Source organism: Canis lupus, chromosome 1, assembly GCF_011100685.1.
Source record: "Canis lupus familiaris isolate Mischka breed German Shepherd chromosome 1, alternate assembly UU_Cfam_GSD_1.0, whole genome shotgun sequence".
Taxonomy (NCBI): Eukaryota; Metazoa; Chordata; class Mammalia; order Carnivora; family Canidae; genus Canis; species Canis lupus.
The window spans coordinates 55,997,532-56,019,646 of record NC_049222.1 but is presented as its reverse complement, the minus strand read 5'-3'; the positions used below and the strand labels follow the sequence as shown (position 1 = coordinate 56,019,646).

The window sequence follows — 22,115 nt, the reverse complement described above, 5'->3', positions numbered from 1 at the left end:
CTGGATTTTTGTTAATGGCTCTGAAGAGCAATTCTATTAAGCAGATAAAGATTAGCAAAAATAGACCTTCCTTTCAGAGCAAACCTGCCACCTATATATATAGCACAGGGCACTATATGGATGGACTGACAGGGCACAGCTGCATCGCTGATGGAGATTTTAAATGCACAACTTCCCAGCCCATCCAGACCTTCAGACCAAGATCTCTAGGGGTGGGGCGCACACACATAATCTCCCCAAGGGATTCCAATGCCCATTCCTGACATTAAGTTCCAGTAACAACTACCATTAAAAGTGCTTAGCTTTGTGGAGTGGAGTGTGTGTGTGTGTGTAGGGAGGGAGGGACAGAAAGAGATAATGTGTTTTTTTTGTTGTTTTTTTTTTAATACCTCTGTGAACTGCTACCATTATTTGACTTCCCTGTGCATGAATTCCTATGATGGGGTTGGTGTGTGGAGAAGGAAAAAGAACCAGTGTCAAGACATCTGGTCCATTTACACCCTGATGTTCATTCACTTCTCACCTACTATATTCAACCTAACACAGGCTGTCAATCAAAGATTTATTCTGATTTCAGAGCTGTTAACATACTAGGAAACAAGCCTCACAGAATCAGTGAATCATGATACCATCTCCCAGCCATGACAGCCAACCAGGTGTGTGCCATCCACAGTGCAGAGTCCTTAAGGGGGCCACGTAGAGTCTCCCTGGCCTACTTTAATGCATTAATAAACTGCTGATCCATTTATTAAGTTGCCAGTTAAAACCTCTGGTCACTGGGACCAGGAATTAAGCTGTGAGAGGTTCAGAAGTTAGACACCGGGGTAATGAGCATGAGGTGTTATATAAGATGGATGAATCACTGACCTCTACCTCTGAAACCAATAATACAGTGTATGTTCATTAACTGAATTTAAATTAAAAAATAAAAATAAAATGCAGTTTGAATTTAAAAAAAAAAGAATTAAACACTGGGAGTGTCTGCAGGTTTAAGACTACTAAAATCTCTTAGCTGTGGTGTGGTCTCAACTCTCAGACAAAACACACCGTGAACATACAAGTTCTATTAGGATTGTTGTTAAATTTAGAGTACACAAAATAACATTCTAATAACAATATTTCCCATTTCTGAAATATTTTAGAAACCTGTCAAATCTGGATAAAAGTAGCCTGTATTTGAGAACCACAACACCTAATATGCATGAAAAGACTGGTTCATAATTGACAATGCTGTGCAGCTGGAATCTCCTCATTGTGTGTGGTGGCAACTGGAGCATTTTTTTTTTTTTTAAGCAGTTTTATTTTCAACTCCAACTCCACGTCCTGATCCAAAATGAGGCATCAGAACCACGTGGGCCTTTCCTGGACGTAGGCAGTTCATTCCCTTCTAGAGCTGCTGAGTCCAGTCCCCCAGGAATGTCTATTATTTTGCTTGCTTTAAACACCACAGGCGGTCCCAATAAATCCTCCCAGGCAGGAAACCTTGTGTGTTCTTCCCATCCTCCACAGGCCTGTACGCTACTTTATCGTCATACCACTAACCCTAGTTTATGATTATTTCCATTTACTTGCCTCCCCTATCTCTGAGCTCCTTAGTAGCTAGATTTAAAAAAAAAAAAAAAAAAAAAACTTGATCCTAGCACTCAGTACAGTGCCTGGTCCACAGTATTCACCCAACAAAGATTTAATTTATTACAGTTAATTAACTAGTAGCTAAAAATGAAGAAAATAAAGCGCTTTGGTGACACAGATATTATGTAATTACACAAATGAATTACAAAGGGAGCAAAAGAAGCAAATAAATGATGAACAATTATTTCAATACAAAGTTAAAAGTACAAGAACATGAAAAATACGTGTCTAGGGGTAGAAAAAATTCACATTAATATTCTGCATTTTGAGTGCTTCTGGAAAGTATCCTGTGAACCAATAAATGGATGTTATGGACTTTTCTACACAACAGATTCAGAAGTATAAAGAAAAAGGGGTAAATACAAACTTCGCCTCCGGTCACTCGAGGGGAGAGTCAAGCTGCTCCCCACTCCCTCTTTTTTCACTACCACATAGCAACAAAAAATACAGAGAAAGCCTTTATGGACAGACAATATGGTTATTGAATAACCCAAATGGTGGCCACAGAACTTACTAGATACAGTGGTGTTTGGTTTGAGTCAGGGAGGAAGGGGAGATGCAGGCAGGTAATCTTCAAATAACTAACATCTTTCTTTTTGGAATAACTCACTCCCTTCTCCTTATTAAGAGCACAAGGACCATCTCATGGGCATTAATGAACACAGAAAAGTTGCCAAAAACAACCGCTTCTATTTTCTCCTTGTCCTCAACTGAACAAAAGCACCTAAGCACTTCTCTTCCTTACAGATCTGGAACATCTGTAAGAGCAGAGACACATCTAAGTAACCCTCCCACACATAACACTGCTTCTATCAGAGGTCATTTCTTCTCTTCGTGTCATAATGTAGAATTAAAAATCTATAAAATATTCATGCAGTTTGAAATTTAAAAGACATGGGAAGTATACAATGAAAAGTACCCTTCTTTTCCTGGCCTAATTCCCCATCCAGAAGCAAATCTCTAAAATCTGTTTTATGCACATATAGTTAAGCAACTCAATACATGCATTTTTCTTTCTTTGGACAAACATTAGAATACTCCTTAGGGTCAACAAATGAAATATGTGGCATCTAGTCAAATGGGCGATTGTCGGGACCCATTTACACAAAAACCTGGTGTTCTTTCTAAAATGCTAATGTCTTTGGGTCTCCTGAATTTCATTTGCCAACTCTGGTACCCCTAAATTACTGTTCACACTATTCTGCATCTTGTTTTTCTGCTTTTGCTTTTCTAAATTTGAGATGTAACCTGAAGTTTTCTTTAGTATGCTGAATATTAAGGGAAAATAGACTATTATGAACATAGCATAGGAAGAGTCTTTAAATAGCACTTTTGTTTTTACAGCACTTCTTTATGTCCAACTCTGCTTTTGTCTTTGCTTGCTTCCTGGGATGAATTCCCCAGGGTGAGCCTCTGGAGGTTAGTTTGTGGTGCTGTCATCTTTGCCACGCCACTTAGGGAAAGGTGCCACTTAGAGAAAGGTGGGGACTCCTTCATTTCAAGAGTGCTGACCAAGCACTTGCCGCATCCTAAGCATGGTGAGGAACTGAACACATTCTCATCCCCACAGAATTTACTTTAGCCAAGTCAACCCAACAGTTCAGAAAGCCATCAAATTTCCGAAGCTTACTGAACCACAGAGCTTTTAGAGCATATTTCCACTAACTCTATTAAGAAAAGCAAACAACAAACTGGCACTCCTCAAATACAACTGGAGAAAGGCACGGCACCTGCATTGCTCAGTGGTTGAGCATCTGCCTTTGGCTCAGGTTGTGATCCTGGGATCGAGTCCCATACTGGGCTCCCTGCATGGAGCCTGCTTCTCCCCCTGCCTATGTCTGCCTCTCTCTGTATGTTTCTCAGGAATAAATAAAGTCTTTAAAAAAAAAAAAAAACTGGAGAACTAAAAGCACCTCGGTCAAAGTTTTGATGAGTTTGGTCCATGCATTTTTTATATACACAAGGTAAAAAAGGAAATGCCATTTTATCCCTAGTTTCCATTACTTTATAGTATAAAATTAACACACACATAAAAACGTTAAAGAATCCTTTTCAGGAATTAAAAAAAATAATAATAAAAGCAGGTCTTAGACTCTATGCATATGAATATCAAAATAGGTGATAAATACCACTTATTCATTTTTTTAATTTTTTTAAATTTTATTTATTTATTCATGAGAAACACAGAGGGAGAGAGAGAGAAAGGCAGAGACACAGGCAGAGAGAGAAGCAGGCACCATGCAGGGAGCCTGATGTGGGACTTGATCCCGGGTCTCCCAGGACCACGTCCTGGGCCGAAGGCAGGCGCTAAACTGCTGAACCACCAGGGATCCCATCATATATTTTTTAAAAAGAACAAAAACCAAAACTGCAAGGTCAGTCAATAGCCAATGAAAGTCTATATGATCAGTATGGAGATAATTCAACAAATACAAGATGCTAAAAAGGGTGATGAAACTTTATGCAGCATGGGAAAACATTTGTTACATTCAACATGTAAAAAAATATTAAAAACATAAAAACAGCCAAAATGTATTTCCATAAAACCAATAAGTAGCTATACTACTGAAGATGACAAAGACAGATACACACAAATTTGAGAAGCATATTCTAAGAAAGTACATCTTTGCTAACAAGAAGAAATGAATTTTGATGAGGCAAACAAGGAGAATCCTAAGGAAACTCTAAAACCTGATCATAATGTAATAAGCTAGTTCCCTACAAAACAGATGGTAAATATGAGTGAACGCCAAGCGTATGGTTGACTCTCTTCCTCTCACTCTCCCAAATACTGTCAGACACAGGCCACTGACTGGGACACCTGCTCCCCATCAGTGTCATAGCTGGAGTGTGTGACCGCGGAGCCCCTCCCACCTGCCCCTCAGTCCTGGGCACATTCTTACCCACCACCCTCACTCTCTCTCCCCACCATCTCCCCTCTTCCTAACCTTTTGGGGGGAGGAGGGGAAAGATAGGAACACAGCTCCCATCATTCTTCAGTCCAATTTCTCACTTAAGACTTAGCCTAAAAAAAGGAACTAGACATTTCTGTAAAATAAGCTTCTGTGAAATGAAGCGATAAAGCATATGGAACACTTACTAGATACGAATAAAGTGACAATACATTAAATTTCTCAGAATAAAGTTATTTCTATCAATTCAAAAACTAATACATAAAATGTTTGGCCAGTTAACATTATTTTGCTCAAGAGGTTCTGTTAGTGCTCTAGTTAAAAAAGTAGTATGAAGCAAAGCATTACCTTCATAAGTGTGATAGTTGTAGTAGGCAAAGTGATTCCTTCTCCCTGGGATTAGAAACACATGCACGGGACCCAGGTGAAGGCAGCATCGTCAGGACAGAGGTCATGCAGAGCACGTGGGAGGGGGGAGGAGAAGAGAGACAGGAGAGGGTGAGCTGCAGTGGGACACCTTTCAGAGGATGAAAATTACGGTTCACCCATAGCTTTCAGAGCTGTGAGGACAAAACAACAGTGCTCCAGGCAGTGTGTGTGTTAGAAACCAGTGCACACTGTTAAGGAAAACACCAAGACAACAGGTGAGTCACCAAGCAGCAGGAGAGCAACAGTTAGTTAATCATCTAGAAGATCACCAGCCAACTCAGCTATTCCTTCTGTTAAAAGAACACATTCAAATCCAAACCAAAGGATAAAATGACATTTCCCCCCATCTCTCCAAAAGACAGTCCAGACAGTATAAGCATACACCCATACCTCAAAAACCTCCCATCTACACCCCTGCACCTCGGCCCAACCCTGAGGATACCTGCGGGGCTGGTCACGTGTCCAGTGCAAGTACAGCACGTATCTGTTTGTGACAAATCAACATTTACCAGTATCATTCTCTTGTCCATGTAAGAAGGAATCAACCACATTGAGCATGCTGACTGTGAGAAAGACCTGGGCCCAGCCTGCAGGCTGTGAGAGCCAAGCTCAGGACGTGCACCTGTGTCACCGCAAGCAGGTACCAGCCAGGCAGCCCAGGGTACTGAGGAGGGGTGGTGGGCTGCAGGGGGCTCACACACACTATTTGGGAGTCACCTGAAGGCAGTATCTCCCCTCTCCACCTTTGTACTCACTGCCTTCCCTGAAGCAGCAGCCCAGTAAATGCTGAGTAAAGGCAGCAGAGCACCACGAAGGGAGATGTGTCATGAGCAGTAACCCGATATTTGGTGAAAAGTAGTATAGAATTAATTTTTACCTACAGTCTATCATGTTTCCACACCTACAAAAACATATATATATATATATATATTTAGCTGGGAGACTAAAAGTATGAAATAAGCAGTCAAAATAGCAATTCTCACTAGAATGGAAGTTGCCAAGGTCAGCAGGTTTTGTTTGTTTTGTTGGTGCTCCATGTCAAAGACCCTGGACAGGGAGGGTCTGACACATACTAAAGATCAGTAAGTACTTCTCAATATAGATGACTGAATGCTCATCCTGTCTCTGCTACCCATCTAAACCACCTTTTCATTATTCATTTGAAAATTATTTTATGTCGGGTGCTATTTATCAATTCTCTCTAGACTAATATTCCTAAATCCTCAAAATTTAGATTTGGAGAAAACAATCATTAGTTTTTAGCATGTAATGCAAAATTTTAAAAAGTAGACCCGATGCCCAAAGATCCTGAAAATGTTTAAGTTCCAACATAACGGCTGGCCCTCAGCTGCCTCCGTGACCAGCACCCGTGCGCTCATACTTCACAGCACACAGCAATACTGGGACATGTCTCCAAACCACAGCGACAAAGTTCAGCGACAATGCTGAACTTTTCAGCCAGAGAACCAAGGGACAAAGCAACACTAACATGTTCCTCACAAACAGCAAATCAATTTTAAAAGCTCCTCAAACATAAGTATAAAAACTACTAGCTGCAGCAATATTGCCGCTGACTGTAAATCACAGAGCATCAGTCGAACCAAGACCATTTCTCCTGAATCGACAGCTCCTCCTTGTGCCCTAGGACTGTAGGGCCACAGGTTTCTCATCTATTCATGGGGATAATCTCATAAATAAATGCTCATGAATCAAAGAAGACAAAAACATAATTTCTGTCCAAGCAACCATAGATGATCCATATCATCATTCTGGCTTCAAGTTTTTTTCCGTACTTATTACTAACTGAGCTTTATTTTAACAGCAGCTCTGGGGGAGCCTGGGGGCGCTCAGGTGATCATCCGACTTATGATTTCAGATTAGGTCACAACCTCAGGGTCCTAGGATGAAGCCCAACGTCTGGCTCTGCACACAGTGGGGAGTCTGCTTGGGGTTCTCTCCCTCCACCCTTCCCTCCTGCTGGCACACATGTTCTCTCTCACTCTCTCGGCCTCCAAAAATAAATAAATCTTCAAAAGTAGAAAATAAAAGCAGTTCTGGGAAGGAGAGCACAATGCTCTATTCTTTATAATACAGGTTACATACCATGATTTGACCCAAATGAGTAATAAAACGTCACATACATGTACACGTATCTCCTATACTCACACATATACGCACACTGGGATGTATATGCTCACTTCTTCAAGAATGTCAACATATTTCTCTACCTCATGGCTAACTTAGAGTAACAGCTTTAGCTTAAGGGAGCTCTAAAAAGAAATATGTAGAGGACTAACATGAAAAGAAACCTGGTCTATTATAATTTTAAAAGCAAACAAATATCCTTCCTCTTACAGATAGATTTCTTAAATGTACTGTTAAACTTAAAGGTTTTTTTTTTCAGACACGGTTCATTCATTAAACAACAGTATGGTAAATACACACACACTTGTTTCTATTAACTCTGCCCTAAGAGTACATCTATTTCAGTTTCTCACTTTAGTAGATTTTTAAGATTATTTTAGAAAAAATTGAAAAGGAAGTGGATCATTTAAACTTCTCCTTAAATTCCCCATATTCACTATTTTAAATGCTGTTTTTCAACATTCATTTTTGTCCATGTGAACTCTACTTTTATGAATATACATATCCTGTGACACTAAGGTTCTGTTATTTTAATATCTTAAGAGACTTTTTAAAAAATAAATGGTCTAAATGTCAGTCAAGAGAAAGGATACTTAAGTAAAATTCATTAAAAGTGTAAACATGAAAAGCTAAAAAAATGTATACTGACAGTATTTCTCACCTGGGCTTAACTCTACTAGATAGGGCAGTTTCTCGGGAGGGAGTGCAGAACCGTAGGCTGACCCCTCTGCTCTCTCCTTTCCCTTCACCAGCTTCCCATCGACGTGTTTCTTAGTTTTCTTTGGAATATAGTCGGCTGGCCTCCTCTTCAACTGAAAGACTAGAAGCCCTAGAACAGTGCACAGCGTCAATCATCAAGCAGTCTCAAGTCAGCATGCACAGCCAAATAATTGACTGTCAATTCCTCTAAGATTTACCAAAAAATTTAATTTAACATCTCCTGAGGGGTGATTGAGTGAAGGCTTATCCAGTTTATACTGGAAGGGAAATAGAGGAAATAGTATTTGTGTTCTGAGAAACTCTCATAGCAATTTGCAAAGATTATTTTAAATAACTATTTTAAATAACTACCCAAGTACATTACATGCTGGAAAACACCATAGCATTTGTTTAAGAATAAATGAATGTTTATACTGGTAAATAACCCTATGATCAATAAATACATTCACATGACACATACCACATGCATATACAAATATATTTTTAGTTGATCTGATTTTTAATTCAATTGAATTAACTCAGATGTCAAAGTAACTTGATTTTATAACACAATTAACTTTAAAACAGTCTAAAAAGAGGTAGACTAAGTAATTTAATTACTTAGTTTACTCATTTTAATTTAAACTACCAATCTACATTGCTGATAGGATGAATGGGCAATCAATTTGTAGGTCTTCATTACATAAAGGCCTCTGCTAGAGGACAGCCAGCTTACGGTGTAAAACCAAAAGCAAGAAAACTAGATTTCATCAAAAACACAGCTTTCAACCTTTGCTGTTCTGAAATCATTAAGGGGAACTGTCCGCAGAGTGAAAAGTCTGGATTTCTTATTTGAAATGACTGAATTACTGGAGAGTCTCTAGGGCTGCAGGTTACCATCCTGTCATCAGCACCCCCCTGCTCATCTGCTCAGCGTGGACGGAGGAGTGCAGTGTGCTGGCCGACACAGTGCAGCACTCAAGTCCCGGTCCCTTCCAGATGAGGTTCTCCTTCCACAGTGGGACCGCCCACTCCAGGTCCCCAGACTTACATAAGCTGTGTGTGGCCCTCAGGACAAGGCTGCCACGTAGGAACCATCCGGCAGATCTATGAAGGAGCTACAAAACTACACCAGCAAACAACCACAAAACAAATACTTCCCTGCACACTCCCTTGCATCCTCATTGTTAAAACTCACGTAGCTGACAGAAATTTAATTCGTCATGTAAATCATTCTTTAACAAATAAAATTACCCTTTACCTTTGTCGCTTGGCCATTCCCTGAAGATTTGTAAAGGACACTCATCATCATCCAGGATCATTTCTTTAGCACCTTTTTCATCAGAATGCTGGGCTCCAGGAGGAAGCATAACCTGAAAGGGAAAATTATAAAATCAACTGTGCTATACCTAAAAAGTAAAGCACCAGGATTCACAAATAAGAACTTAGTGTAAATAAACTGACCAAACACTACAAACAATTCTCAAACTATCAACAAAAGTGAAGGAAAATAGCTTCCAATAAAACGTTTAGCCAGCTGATGGGGCCATTTCTATTCACCTTGTTCTCCGGCCCCCAAAAGGTACTAGTTGAGCAATTTTTATTTATTTATTTTTAAATAAACTCTTATAGGAAAGGATGGTATGCAATGGGCAAATTGTGAGTAATTTCTTAAGGAAAGATCACTCCACCATTGCTCAGTCTCTGGTCCCAAACCCACCTTCCCATCATTAAATAATTGGTTTTTTTTTTTAAGTAGTTTCATCTAATGTGAGATCTCTCAAGATAAATGTCACCTAACAACAAAACAGCAAAGCATTCTTTTTCTTAAAGATAATCTATCTTTACGATTAAATTTTAATCAGATCATTTAGCTATACCACAGAGCGATTCATTCAACAAATGTGTTTAAGCATCTGTTTTAAAAGACTGCATTCATGACACTCTAAAAGTTCATAATGCTCTTTACGCTTTTATGGTAGCCAAACGACTTTCGCACACACCATCCTCCCCCCCGGTTATACAAAGGAAAAATCTAGGTGACAGTGGCCCAATAAGCTCACACATCTGCTGGATTTTTGCCCCTCCTTCATTCTAAGGAATGAAGTATTAAGTATTAACGCAAATTGAGACACAATTATAGAAAATATGAGAAGCAGCCAGACCACTGGCCTGTGAACAGCTCAACCTATAGTAGTGCAGTAATGTTATCTCAGGAGACCTGGCCACCCAAAATATCATCATACTCATATACCAGTGGACTAGACTCTTCTGTAGAACCCTCTAATTTCTCTCTACACTGCTTCAGATTACCTTAGTAAGACAAATGTACTATAAAACACCATCTTCCTAAAGTAATTAATCTTTCCTTGTGCTGTTTTATATTGAATTTAGTATCTTGGGGTTAGAACACACATAGTTCAGAACCTGAGCTTCACACCTCTCTCATGTCCCAATCTTTGTCCTGCACTCTGTTAGACCCGGGCCACACCGAACTACTCAGAGCTCTCAGATTAGGTCGTGAGTTCCCACACTTCCATGATCTCTTGAGCTTAAAAGGCTTATTTCCCAGTGTCCAAGCCTAGCTCAACTACAGCCCCTCTAGTAATCTTTCCCCGACCACCACTCTCACTCAGGCACTCCTTGTTTTATATTTTTCACTCCTGGCTTCTCCGTCTCCTTTCAGTTTAAGTTCTTTTAGAGACAGCTCTGGCTTTTGTATCCCAGCAGAGTATCTAACAAGTGAGAGGAACTTAAGTATTTATTGAATAATTCAATAGCTAAAATAACAAATGAATGAATATGGAAGCACTACTTACTACATAACTGATAAGATGACAGACCAAGAGAACAAAGAACATCTCATTCAAGATTAAAACAATAATCAACTCCTGATTTCTACTGCCTAAGCTTGCGAAGCAGAATTTCTAAGGACATAATAGAAGGAAAGCCCAAAGTAGGAGACCCTCAAAAGAAAACATCAAATGACTTCAAAAAGGCCTGTCACTACAAGCCCATGGTAGGCTTTTATATTTCATGACCTCGACTGGGGTGCCCTTTCACTTGAATGTCGTCAGTAAAGGTATGGTAGAAATTAAGGAGAGGGAAAAAATGGTAAAGGTCATTACCACCTATTGTATCAAATGCAACTTTACATGCAACTGAATATTATTTAGTAGAGTCATATGCGTGGACACAAAAACGTGCCTTGGCAAACACGTGAGCAATCCCAAGTCTCACATGCAAGGCTAGGTGTGGTAAGGCACCCTGCCCTGGGTGCTCACAGACCAGCAGGGGCACAGTGGAAGAGGGTCAGGTCTCCACTGAGCAAGCTGGGCCCTGGGCACACTACTGATTTGCTGATTTTATTCCGACCAGGAACATTTTTATAGTCATTACTAACCAAAAGCTGACGGAGCCTGTATCCAAATCCATCCTCATCCATGGGCCTATTACTCCAAGGGCATAAGTGGACCATATACGATAATGCTCACTACATAGTCCTCCTGAACAGAAAAGCAACGAGCTCACAAAACCTGGCATCACAAGATTCTCTTCTATTTCACACTTAACCACCAGGAGGAAAATGCATCAGAATGTCCTGTATCTTAAGCATTTCCCCTTCAGAGGGAATGCATAACTACCGTGACTACCTACTCTCTCAACCTCACCCCAAGAGTCCCCTCCCTCACCAAAGTGGGATAGAATTTCAATTCAGGATACTGTTTCTTTATCTATGAACCCTATTCTCCAGAAATTCAGTGTAAAATATATCTTCTATTTCACTTTCCCTTCTAATTTATCAATACTATTTCTTACTCTCTCTTAGTGAGACCAAAGAGAATGAAAAAGCATATCGAAAAACAAACACTCATGATCACTGATCTTTCCCCACCTCACTAAGAAATGATCTTTGGGGTATGTTTTTTTGGTTCCAAGTAATACAGGTTCACTGTAAAAACCTGGAACACAGAAAAGTATAAGGAAGTAAGAAAAAAAAACCCACTGTGAGATGACTGTTTTTACGATCATGCCCTCATTAATGATCTTTATGCATCTACCTATCTCATATGAGAGCTCACATTTGAATCACATGTGTATTTCAAAGTCTTCTTTCCTTCCCTCTTCTCTTCATGTAGGTAACTAGTAACCTGTGTATCTTTCCTGGGCATCTACCTTTCTCTATGGTCACATACGCATACACACAGACTTGTGTAGTTCCATTTTATTTTATGGTATTGGTTTTCCAAAAATGGGGTATTTTACAAAATGTATGTACCCCCAAGTCAATTTGTATAGATTTAATTCATAATATTTCATAGCAAAAGGTATCCAATGGCATAAGCAATCCTTTAGTGATAGGTGTTTTACTTCTTATTTATTGCTATAACACAGAGAACTGAAACAAAGTTCTCTTAGAAACACATTCAGGAATTTACTTGCCATTTGTTTTAGATAATATAACTAACATTTATAAACACCATTTTCAATCTTAAACCCCATCCCCACAGTGTAGTGAGCACTATGCAGGATAACTACACAAAACACCTTCCAGACTGTTTCCTCTACCATCACCCATGGGATAACTTCCTGTTTGGGGAGCCTGTACCCTTCTCTTTCCTGGCCCACTCCATCCTGCTGGGGGATACCCTCCACTACCTGTTTGAGAAAGGCTGAACAGGTGGCCAATTTTGCCTTGAATGTTTTGAAATGTCTTTATTCCACCCACACCACTCAACAGTTTGGGCTAGAAATCATTTCACTGTGAATCAGAGACCACTGGCTCAGGTATTCCAGACTCCATGGTGATGCTGAAATGACTGGCACCCATCTTGCCCCCCAACACTTTATGTGTGACTGCAATCTTTTTCTTTGGAATCATTATCCTCTTTTCTCTACTGTTCTACAATTCCAAAATAACACACCTTGGTGTGGCTGTACCAACATTATCCTACAGGCCATTCCTGAGCTAGAAACGCACACGCTTCAGTTCTGGGAGACATTCCAGTACATATCTTTGATGACTCTACCTCTCCATGTCCTCTTGCTTTCATCCCTGGCTTTCCTTTAGCCAAGTGTTAGGAATTCTACAAGATGTCCTAACTTTCTGATCTTTCCTCTTCTATCCTTTCTTTCTGTTCTACACTTGGACAGATTTCCTGAGCTTTATCTTCTACCTCCTTCTGTTGACACTGTCTCCTACCCCTTATTTACTTACATTTTAAACTTCTGAGGCCTCTTTCCCTGGGTGTCCCTCATGATAGCACTGTGATCTTACTCCACAGATGCACTGTCTCCTTACCTCTCCAAGTCTCTCAGTTCTTTGAACACTTCCCTCTGCTTTCTGCCTTGTATCATCCATGGAATAAGATCCGGTTCTTTACCTGTTTGTGTGGGTCTGTCTTTCATCATAGAGGTGTTTCAAATGTCTGCTGAAGTTTGGCCATACATTCACATTCTACAGTGAGGCACAAGAAAGTTCAAGGTGGGGGCTATGCTTATGGGCAAGGGGTATTGTCGGGAGCTCTCTGACTGAGGTTATCGGACTGAACTTCCACAGGACAGTTTCCATACAGATCTTTCTCATGTGGCCAGAGAGTGCCTTCTGGGAGAAATCCTGAAATCTTCTGGCTGTCAGTATCCTGGCTAGAGCCTTCCACTTCACCCTCCCATTTTCAGCAAAGACCCTCGCCATACTCTGTATGCCTGCTACCCCGAAGTGCAGGCCTCTGCCCCATCACCTCTACCACAGTCTCCAGATGGAGAGATGACATGGGAGTGGGGATGGGGAGAGGAATTTGGTGGGTCTACGGTTTCTTATGAAAATTTTCGACCCAATTTCATTTTAGTTCAACTTTAATGCTGACTCAGAAAGTGCTAAAGCCCCTTAACATTCCTGAGTCTGCTTAAGGATAGGATACGGGCACTTGACAAGTTTCTTGTTGGAGGTTCTCTCTGCAGGTTTCCTCGGACCCAACGAGTAGGATATCAGAATTACTTCTCCAGAATTTCATTCACAGCTCTGGTCTTTTGCTGTCTCTTCTTTCATTTTCTTTGTTCTTGCACATTTATACAGATTATTTAATTTTTTATTATCATTTTAATGGGAAAAAATCTGTTTTCTTATTTTCAGCTGAAAATTGAGTTCTATTCATAAAATTACAGATCTGCCAACAGTTTTTCCAACTGAAGAGAATTTAGTTTTTAGCAAAAAGATAAAAGCCATAAAGCTCAACAAGCCCTTTTATATAATTCCATCTATAGCTAACAAAAGAGGTCTAAGACCTCTACAGTGAATGCTACAAAATACTGCTGGGGCTCAAAGACCACATAAACAAAGAGGCACACTGTGTTCACAGCCTGAAGACCGGACACTGCGAGGCTAGACGTCTCTCTGACTCGTCTACAGAAGCCATGCAAACCCAGCCACAATCCTAGCACATTCTCTGTACAAACTGACAAGCTGATTCTGAAATTTATTCAGAAGCACAAATAACCTAGAATAATCAAAGCAATTTTTAAAAGCAAAAGCAAAAAAAACAAAATTGGGACTTAGTTTACCTGACTTTAAGACTTATTATAAATCTATAGTAATCAATATAGCTTGATGCTCACAAAAGGATACAAGATGTACAGATTAATAGAACAGATTCCAGAAATAGAACTATATATATATAGTCAACTGATTTTCAACAAAGGATTCGAAGCACTCAGTGGGAGAACAGAAACCCTTTTCAACAAATGGTGCTGGATCAACTGGGTATCTACATGGAACAAAATGAACATCTACCCTAACCTCACACCACACACAAAAGTTCTCTTGAAATGGAATGCACAGACCTACATGTGAATACTAAAACTATAACACTTCTATAATAAGACACAGGAGGAGGAGCACCTGGGGGACTCCATCAGTGAGCATCTGCCTTTAGCTCAGGTCATGATCTTAGGGTACTGGGGTCAAGCTTCAGGTCGGGCTCCCTGCTCAGTGGGGAGTCTGCTTCTCTCTCTTGACCCCCGATCCCCGCTCTTGCACACTCTCTCAAAAAAATACATAAAATCTTACAAAAATAATAATAAGACATAGGAGGAAAGTATTTGCAACCTCAGAAGAGACAAATTCTTATATAGAACATAGAACAAAATAGAAAATATGTAAAAAAACAAAATGATGAAAAAAAACCAAAATGATGTCCACAAAAATAAAAAAAAAATCATTCTCTAAAGGGTAACATTAAAAAGATGAAAGTCACAGACTGGGGAAAAGTATTCACAACATATGTATCAATGGACTTAATATATATCTCAACAGGGAAATTAAAACCGTTTTCCACAATGAGACACTACTATAACCTATCAGAACAGCTGATATTTAAAATAATTGACCACATCAAATATGAGTGAGGAAGTAAAGCAACCACAGCTCTCACATACTTCTGGCGCTAATGTAACAAGATATAATCACTTTGGATAACAGTTCCAGAGTTTCTTAAGAAGTTATACGTATACCTACTATTGAGTATTTCTGGAGAAAAAAACAACACCTATGAGAAGACCTGCACACAAATGCTCATGGCAGCTTCACTGTAACAGCCAAAACCTAGAAACTGAAACAACTTAAATGTCCATCAACAGGAAAACAGATGAATAAATTCTGAAGTATCCATATAATGAAATACTATTCAGCAACGAAAAGGAAGCAAGCATGGATACAGACAAGGACACTTGAAATCCTTACAGCTGAGTACAGGAAAAGAGGAAACCAGAGTATAGGCTGTGTAATGCTACTTACGTAAAAATTCTAAAAAATGTAAACTACTTATAGTGAAAGCAAACCAGTGGCTGCCTAGCAAAGGGGGAGAAGGAAGGGATGAATTATACAGAGGCACTTAGAGCTTCCCGCAGGTGAATATGATGCTGCTTGTGCTGGTGCGCTGATCCTGGCGGCGCTGCCAAGGGTAAGTACATGAGGTTTGCTGCATTGTCATCACTCCTCCATAATCTTTTGGGGAGGGGGAGACCAAAACAAGTAACCACACTATTTTATTATTTAATAATCAACTGTTAAGATGAGGAAAGGAGGGACAGGGCACCTGGGTGGCTTAGCATTTGAGCGTCTGCTTTTGGCTCAGGGTGTAATCCTGGAGTCCAGGGATCGAGTTCCACATCAGGATCCTTGTATGGAACCTGTTTCTCCCTCTGCCTGTGTCTCTGCCTCTCTCTCTCTGTCTCTCATGAATAAATAAATAAAATCTTTAAAAAAAAAAAAAAGGACGAGGAAAGGAAGACATCTCTTGTAAGAACCCAGGCCAATGCGACTGGACAGGGAAATCCTGGTAAGAAAGAAGTCAGCACAGACACTTGTGTCTGCTGTGTCCAAGCAGTCTGTCTCACAAGAGAAAACCTGCTTGATTTATTTAATGTGGCCCACTCTGTTCTGAGGAATAAGAGCTCACTGTCCTTGGGAGAACTGGGTGGAAGATTTCTGCAAAAAATGACAGATGACTAAATGTAGCACCACGTGCTAGTTACAACAGCAAACTGGGTTTGTTTAAAAGTTTAATCTTCATAATGTATCTTAGTGAAAACCATAAGAAAAACACTGTTAAAAAAATGCTACCTAAATAGACAAAACAAGAACTAAAAGGATATGTATATTATATATATGTATATACACACACACACACATATGTATTTACACAGTTGTGTATACACACGTGTCATATGTATTACCCTCTCTAGTCAGTAGTGGTTATCCTTTGGTATTAGAACTATGGGTGATTTTTATTTTCTTCAATTCATCTTTTTATACTTTTTTTTTTTTTTTTTAACTTTACAACAAGAACATCTACTACTTCTATAATGGAAGGGAACATGCCACTTTTTAACACATACTTAATACAGCGTTTACATTTATTACATTTTAAGTGATACCGTGGAAAGAAAATCATTTAAAGAATATCTTTCCACTTAAATGTGAAGTTCTAGCATGGGTAATACTGGTGAGTTCTGATTTGACAGTTACTTACTCGGGCAATGCAGTAATCCTTAGGATTTTCTTTCTCTAGACCATATTTCTCTAACGCTTCAGCCACAGCAAAGTCTGCAGGATCTGTGGTAGACAGCAGGATTGTCTTGTAGGGAATATTTGGTTTTAAACTATCGGCATAAATTCTCAATGTTCCACCTGTAAAAAAAAATTTTGACATCTTTGAGTCCTACTTTATTTTATTCCAGCAAAAAGATAGCTAACATTTATGATCACTTAAAAAAGGACACCTAAGCTGCAGTTTCAAGGACTGCAAAGATGGAATCTGGGCAATAATTCGATACTCGTGTCCTGTTAGACAACATACATTTACAGTCACTTGTTGATCTAACAACACTTTGCTACAGTGACTAATCCTGTATGACAAAGACTGGTTCTGTCCTCTCCTTAAGCCCACGTCGTTTTTATAATGATGAGCAGACTTTCACTATGGGTAAAGGATGAGTAAGGGAAGAGACTCCAGAGTGTTTTGATAGGGCTGCCTGTCAACACATTTAGCACGTACAAACACTGACACGGGCTCACAGGCTGAGGGCCCCAGTGTTCCAATGCTGAGGATGCAACGACACACAGGTCAGAGTCCCTGCCAGCCAAAAGCTTACCCTGTAGTTGTCGGGGGCAGGAGGAAAAGACCGACAAGCAAACAGTTAAGACAGTGATACATGATGTGGAAAATACAAGCAGGGGAAAAAAAAAAAAAAAGAAAGAAAAAGAAAATACAAGCAGGGTTGTGAGAAAGAAAATGACCAAAAGCTTTCTAAGCTCACAGGACTGTAAAGCCTTCTATGAAGATAAATTCCTGCCCCGAGCCCTGAGTGACAAGCAGCAGCCTCAAAGCCACCTAAACTTTGCTTTCTGGGCAGAGGGACTAGCAGGACGCTAAGGCCGACAGCTCGCCTGGGTCTGGCTAGGCTCACCTGTCAGAGATGAACCCCAGGGAAAAGACAGAAAGGCAGTCAGAATGTGTGAAGCCAGGTCCTACAGGACTTCCTCACCCACAGTCACGAGGCCAGACCACGTGGGACACAGCAAACCATGATCATGAGGGTCTGGATTTTACTCTAGCTCAAGTGGGAGCCATGGGGAAGCTCTCACTCACTATGTGTGCACATGCATGGAAGCACTAGCATGTGTGTGTGCCTGTACAGGCAGGGAGGTGGGAAAATGCCACCCGTGCTTTCCTAAGACGGCCCCAGCTTCTGGGTAAGGAACTGTGGAGGCAGGGCCAACAACCCCAGGGCAAGGCCAGTTTTAAAGTACACGTTCTAGTCCACCAAAATGCATTACCTTCTGATTTAATTATACCCTACTTCCAAATGCATATTTGAACTAATTTATAAGAAAAACGTATGTACAAGAGAATGAGTAAAAACAATTCTGTAGACTTAGGTAATATCTGTGTGCTTTAATTAGACAACCAAAGAGCAAACCAGACCACCTGATTTGAGAGTTGAAGAAATGGACTTGTATCCTCACCTACAGGGTTACAAAAAAAAAATGCAAATGCTCAGAAATTTAATTTTTCTAAAAAATGTTGCATCTGCCAAAAGCCGAGACAAGTACTTTGCAATCCCAAAGTTACAGACCACCGCAGATGAAAGAATATTTGGTCTGAAAAAATTTAAGGTCAGGGTTAACCAGAAAATCTTTTAAAAAGTCGGTATGGTTCCTAGAGATAATATAATCTTAAGTAGCACTTCTTCTAAAGGACACATCATGATGAGGAAGCTGTAAAATTCATACTCACGTAGCCGAATGAACTCGCCATTGGATGGAATTACTTGTAGCACCCATTGGAATGTTTCAGAACATCTGTCTAAAACCTGACTTGGTTTTGGATCAGGAGTGTGAGGCGGTCTAATTCAGAGGGTTTTCAGCTGACAGGCCTACTAACACCCAGTTTGCTGAGGAAGAACACAGGAGCAGCTGACAATTTACAAGCCCTGCTGTGGACTAACCTGGATGTGTAAAAATGCACGTTTCGGCTCTACGACTAAGGTAGGTCTGCTGCCCTGTCTGAGGAGGACACACCGAGGCCCGTGCTTCGCAAGGCCCCCAGCTATGGGGTCCTGTCACAGTGCTCTGCCACCCCCAAAACTGCTCCTGGAACGGTGGAGGCAGGAGGACAGACTTGTAGAGCAGCCTCACGCCGCTGCCAACGATGTCTCAGGAGGAAACCCAGGGCCATATCAGACAGCAGAACACGGTGCTGCAAACCAGTCAGCGGCGATCGCAGGGGCCTTCTGGGCCAACTACACTTTGAGGAAATTACAGACTGAATATACCAGAGTGTCAAAAAGGCTTTTTTACAAAGTCCAGGGCCCAAGCTTCTTACAAGTTAGGAATCTGATCAGCTGTGCAGTGAGTCAGGTCACGAGAACTTAGGGAACCAATCCCTAGGCTAACCAGACAGGATTACTACAGATGGAGCGGTCACTCTCAGAAGGCTCAGCAACGTGTGACCACATCCCCCGTATTTTCTGCCAACAAAACAGCAAAGCTAATAACTATAACATGTTATGACAATATATTTTCTAAATCAATTATTAAGGACAAAGTAGCTGAACTTAATATATTTGACTTCCTTAATATTAACCATAAACATCTATTTTGCTAACAGTATTTAGTTTTTTAGGATTTCCAGGAAGTCTATATAGAAAAATGTTCCTTCTGCTCCCAACTATCCCTTTAACCTCTACTTCTTGGATATTCTGGTAGTCTTCCTCCTAATTCTTGGAAGGTTTTTTTTTTTTTTTCTGTTGTCTTTGCCTACCCCTCTTAATAGTCACCTTGCTTAAATTTTTCTATTACCTGCATATTTTCTACCAAAAAGAATCTCACTCATGCCCAATGATGCCTGCCTGGCAACCACAGATTACTCCCAAATCTCTCTCTGACACTTCAGAACCTGGTCTAGAGCCACTGAACTACCAGCCCAGAACATCCCCCAGATCACACCAGCACCTCAAGGAAACCTGTATTCCATTCCCATACATTCTCTCATTGCAGTCCGTCAACATCCATCCAACTGGAAATGGGTCTTCTCCAGAATGCCCCCCTCCCAAGACAAATCTAGTCTGTACCAGGTCCTGAGAACTCCACTTCTTAGATACATTGCTTCTCTTTTACCAGCCTGTTGCCAGGGACTGCACTGAGACTCATCCCTCACATGGGCAGCATATGCCCACTTCCAAATGCAATTTCATCAGATCCATCCTCTACTGTTCCCACAGAAACCACTCCAGATCTGGAACTTAGGCTAAATTAAATGCTTTCTGAATCCCCACCTAAAATATATTTGTAAGTTATTTTGAATCTTTCACCAAACAAGACAGGATATATATAAACAGATTATCACCTGGACCTCATGTTACATTATTTATCCAACTAATAAGTATCTCACTCTTCTAGCTGTTTTGAATCACTGAGGCTACAGCTCTCACGAAACATGTAACTAAGACTCCCTTATAAAGGTGCAGAGGTAAACAAAGTAAACACAAGACAGCAAGAGTGGCAAACCTTTGAGGCCAGCTTCTACCATGGCTAGTGGGTGTGGGGAACATGACATTGATACAACACCCTAAGTTCTGAAGACATGGAATCACAACAGTTTTTGTCAAGTGACCAAGCATATCAGGACCATGGTCCACAGACAAATTCGCGAATGAAGACAGGAGACTTACTAATGAAAAACAATGCTGTTCCCATGAACGTAATACGAGTGTCAACACAGCCTTCCCACACAGATCTGACCTGCTGCCACATACGTATATTGGGCAATGTTACAAAAATGCTAGGTAGGGAGTATAACCCTTCGACTCAGGCTTGGATTAAAGAGAAGGGGTCCACAGTTAGAAAAGCGCTGCCAGTCTCATCATTCAAAACCTTAAAGCTAGTAAGTGAGCTGACAGGTGTACGTACAGGATGCAACACAACATGAGCAGTTCTGGAGTACGCAAGTATAATGTTATAGAAGAACTACAGAGAGGATGGGTCACATTAGGTCAGACATTTTTGGAAAAGGCTGGCTCACTGATCTAGTCTTCCAACAGAAGGCTCTTTTTTGAAACTCAAAATGATTATGCTATCATTTTTTAACAAGCAAAACTAGTAAGTTTATAACAAGTATTTTCTTGGATGAATATAATTACAGGTTAATTACAAATAAAATTTTATGTCAAATAGCTAAATAGCTAAAAATACACAAATCCAATTTATAACTAAAATAATAGTCATTTACTTTAACTCTCTTTATAATCTCTATTTCCCTCAGAAATACAGAGTAATCTCCAGTGTATGTGTAGGTGGGAAAGACAAGATAGCAAAAAGTATACAGCACGCTGTCATTTGATTAAAGGGGCTGACCAGGGACAAAAGCTGAATTTCTCTGAATATACCTTATTTTGTAGATTTGACTTGGGAACAAATAAGTACATTAAATTTTTAAGAAGCAAAATAAAACAAACCTAAGTATAAATCAATATGAATATGTAACTACTACACAGGCATCAATTCCGTGACTTCAAAACACAGTAACATGACAGTACATCCTTATGGGATTTACTCACAGAGAAGTTTCCCAAAAAAGATTACAATTTTTTCAGCATCATGTTGCTAATCATAGCATTATTTTTATTTTGGTATCACTATTTATCATAGGGAAAAGCAAATAATTAATTATTGGTGTTCAGTGGAAAGAATTTTTATCATGAGAAAAGATACTCAGATTTTCTGAAATCATAGTAGAAAAAAAAGTATTAAAACTCTGTCCACTAAGTAGAATTAAAAGCAAACACTGACCAGTAACACGGGACACTCCTGGCAACCAAAGAATACATCCCACCAAACAGAACAAAGACTCCTTAGAGAAACAGCCACTCCCTAGAGCCTGGGGTGGGAAATGCACTCGGGAGCCTGGATGTCCAGTCACACAGGGAGACTCCCCAGGACCACCGGGGACATGCAGAAGCCTCAGGTGCCAGGTGGAAGGGATCCTCACTGACTCCAAGTGACAGATCAAGAATCAGTAAGGAGATAACTGCAACAGACGGAACAATACTGAGAAGTTTAACTCCATGAGTGCATGAAAACATCTCACAAACTACTGCTCGCCTGTGGATGCTAGTGAGTTAAGTGTTTCTGCCACATTCCGTCCCACCCCACCCCCCAAACCTAAACCTGCCTCTTCACCTAATGGAGGAAACAGAGAAAGCAAGAGGAAAAGATGGTGAACTACCGGATGCTGTCAG

General features: G+C 40.3%; 1 protein-coding gene across 19 annotated transcripts in view; it reads right to left on the bottom strand.

Moving 5' to 3' along the window:
• Positions 1–22,115, bottom strand: part of AFDN (afadin, adherens junction formation factor) — a 137,473-nt gene that overhangs the window by 68,584 nt on the left and 46,774 nt on the right. For 15 of the 19 annotated variants that reach the window (XM_038526552.1, XM_038526556.1, XM_038526553.1 and 12 more), the window contains exons 6-9: positions 16,847–17,004; positions 9,079–9,190; positions 7,780–7,947; positions 4,893–4,937 (exon numbers count right to left, since the gene is read on the bottom strand). In XM_038526552.1, coding sequence (XP_038382480.1) covers positions 4,893–4,937; positions 7,780–7,947; positions 9,079–9,190; positions 16,847–17,004 — 483 coding nt within the window. The remainder of the gene's footprint in view (positions 1–4,892; positions 4,938–7,779; positions 7,948–9,078; positions 9,191–16,846; positions 17,005–22,115) is intronic. The other 4 variants (XM_038526563.1, XM_038526568.1, XM_038526567.1 and 1 more) reach the window with 1 other exon arrangement.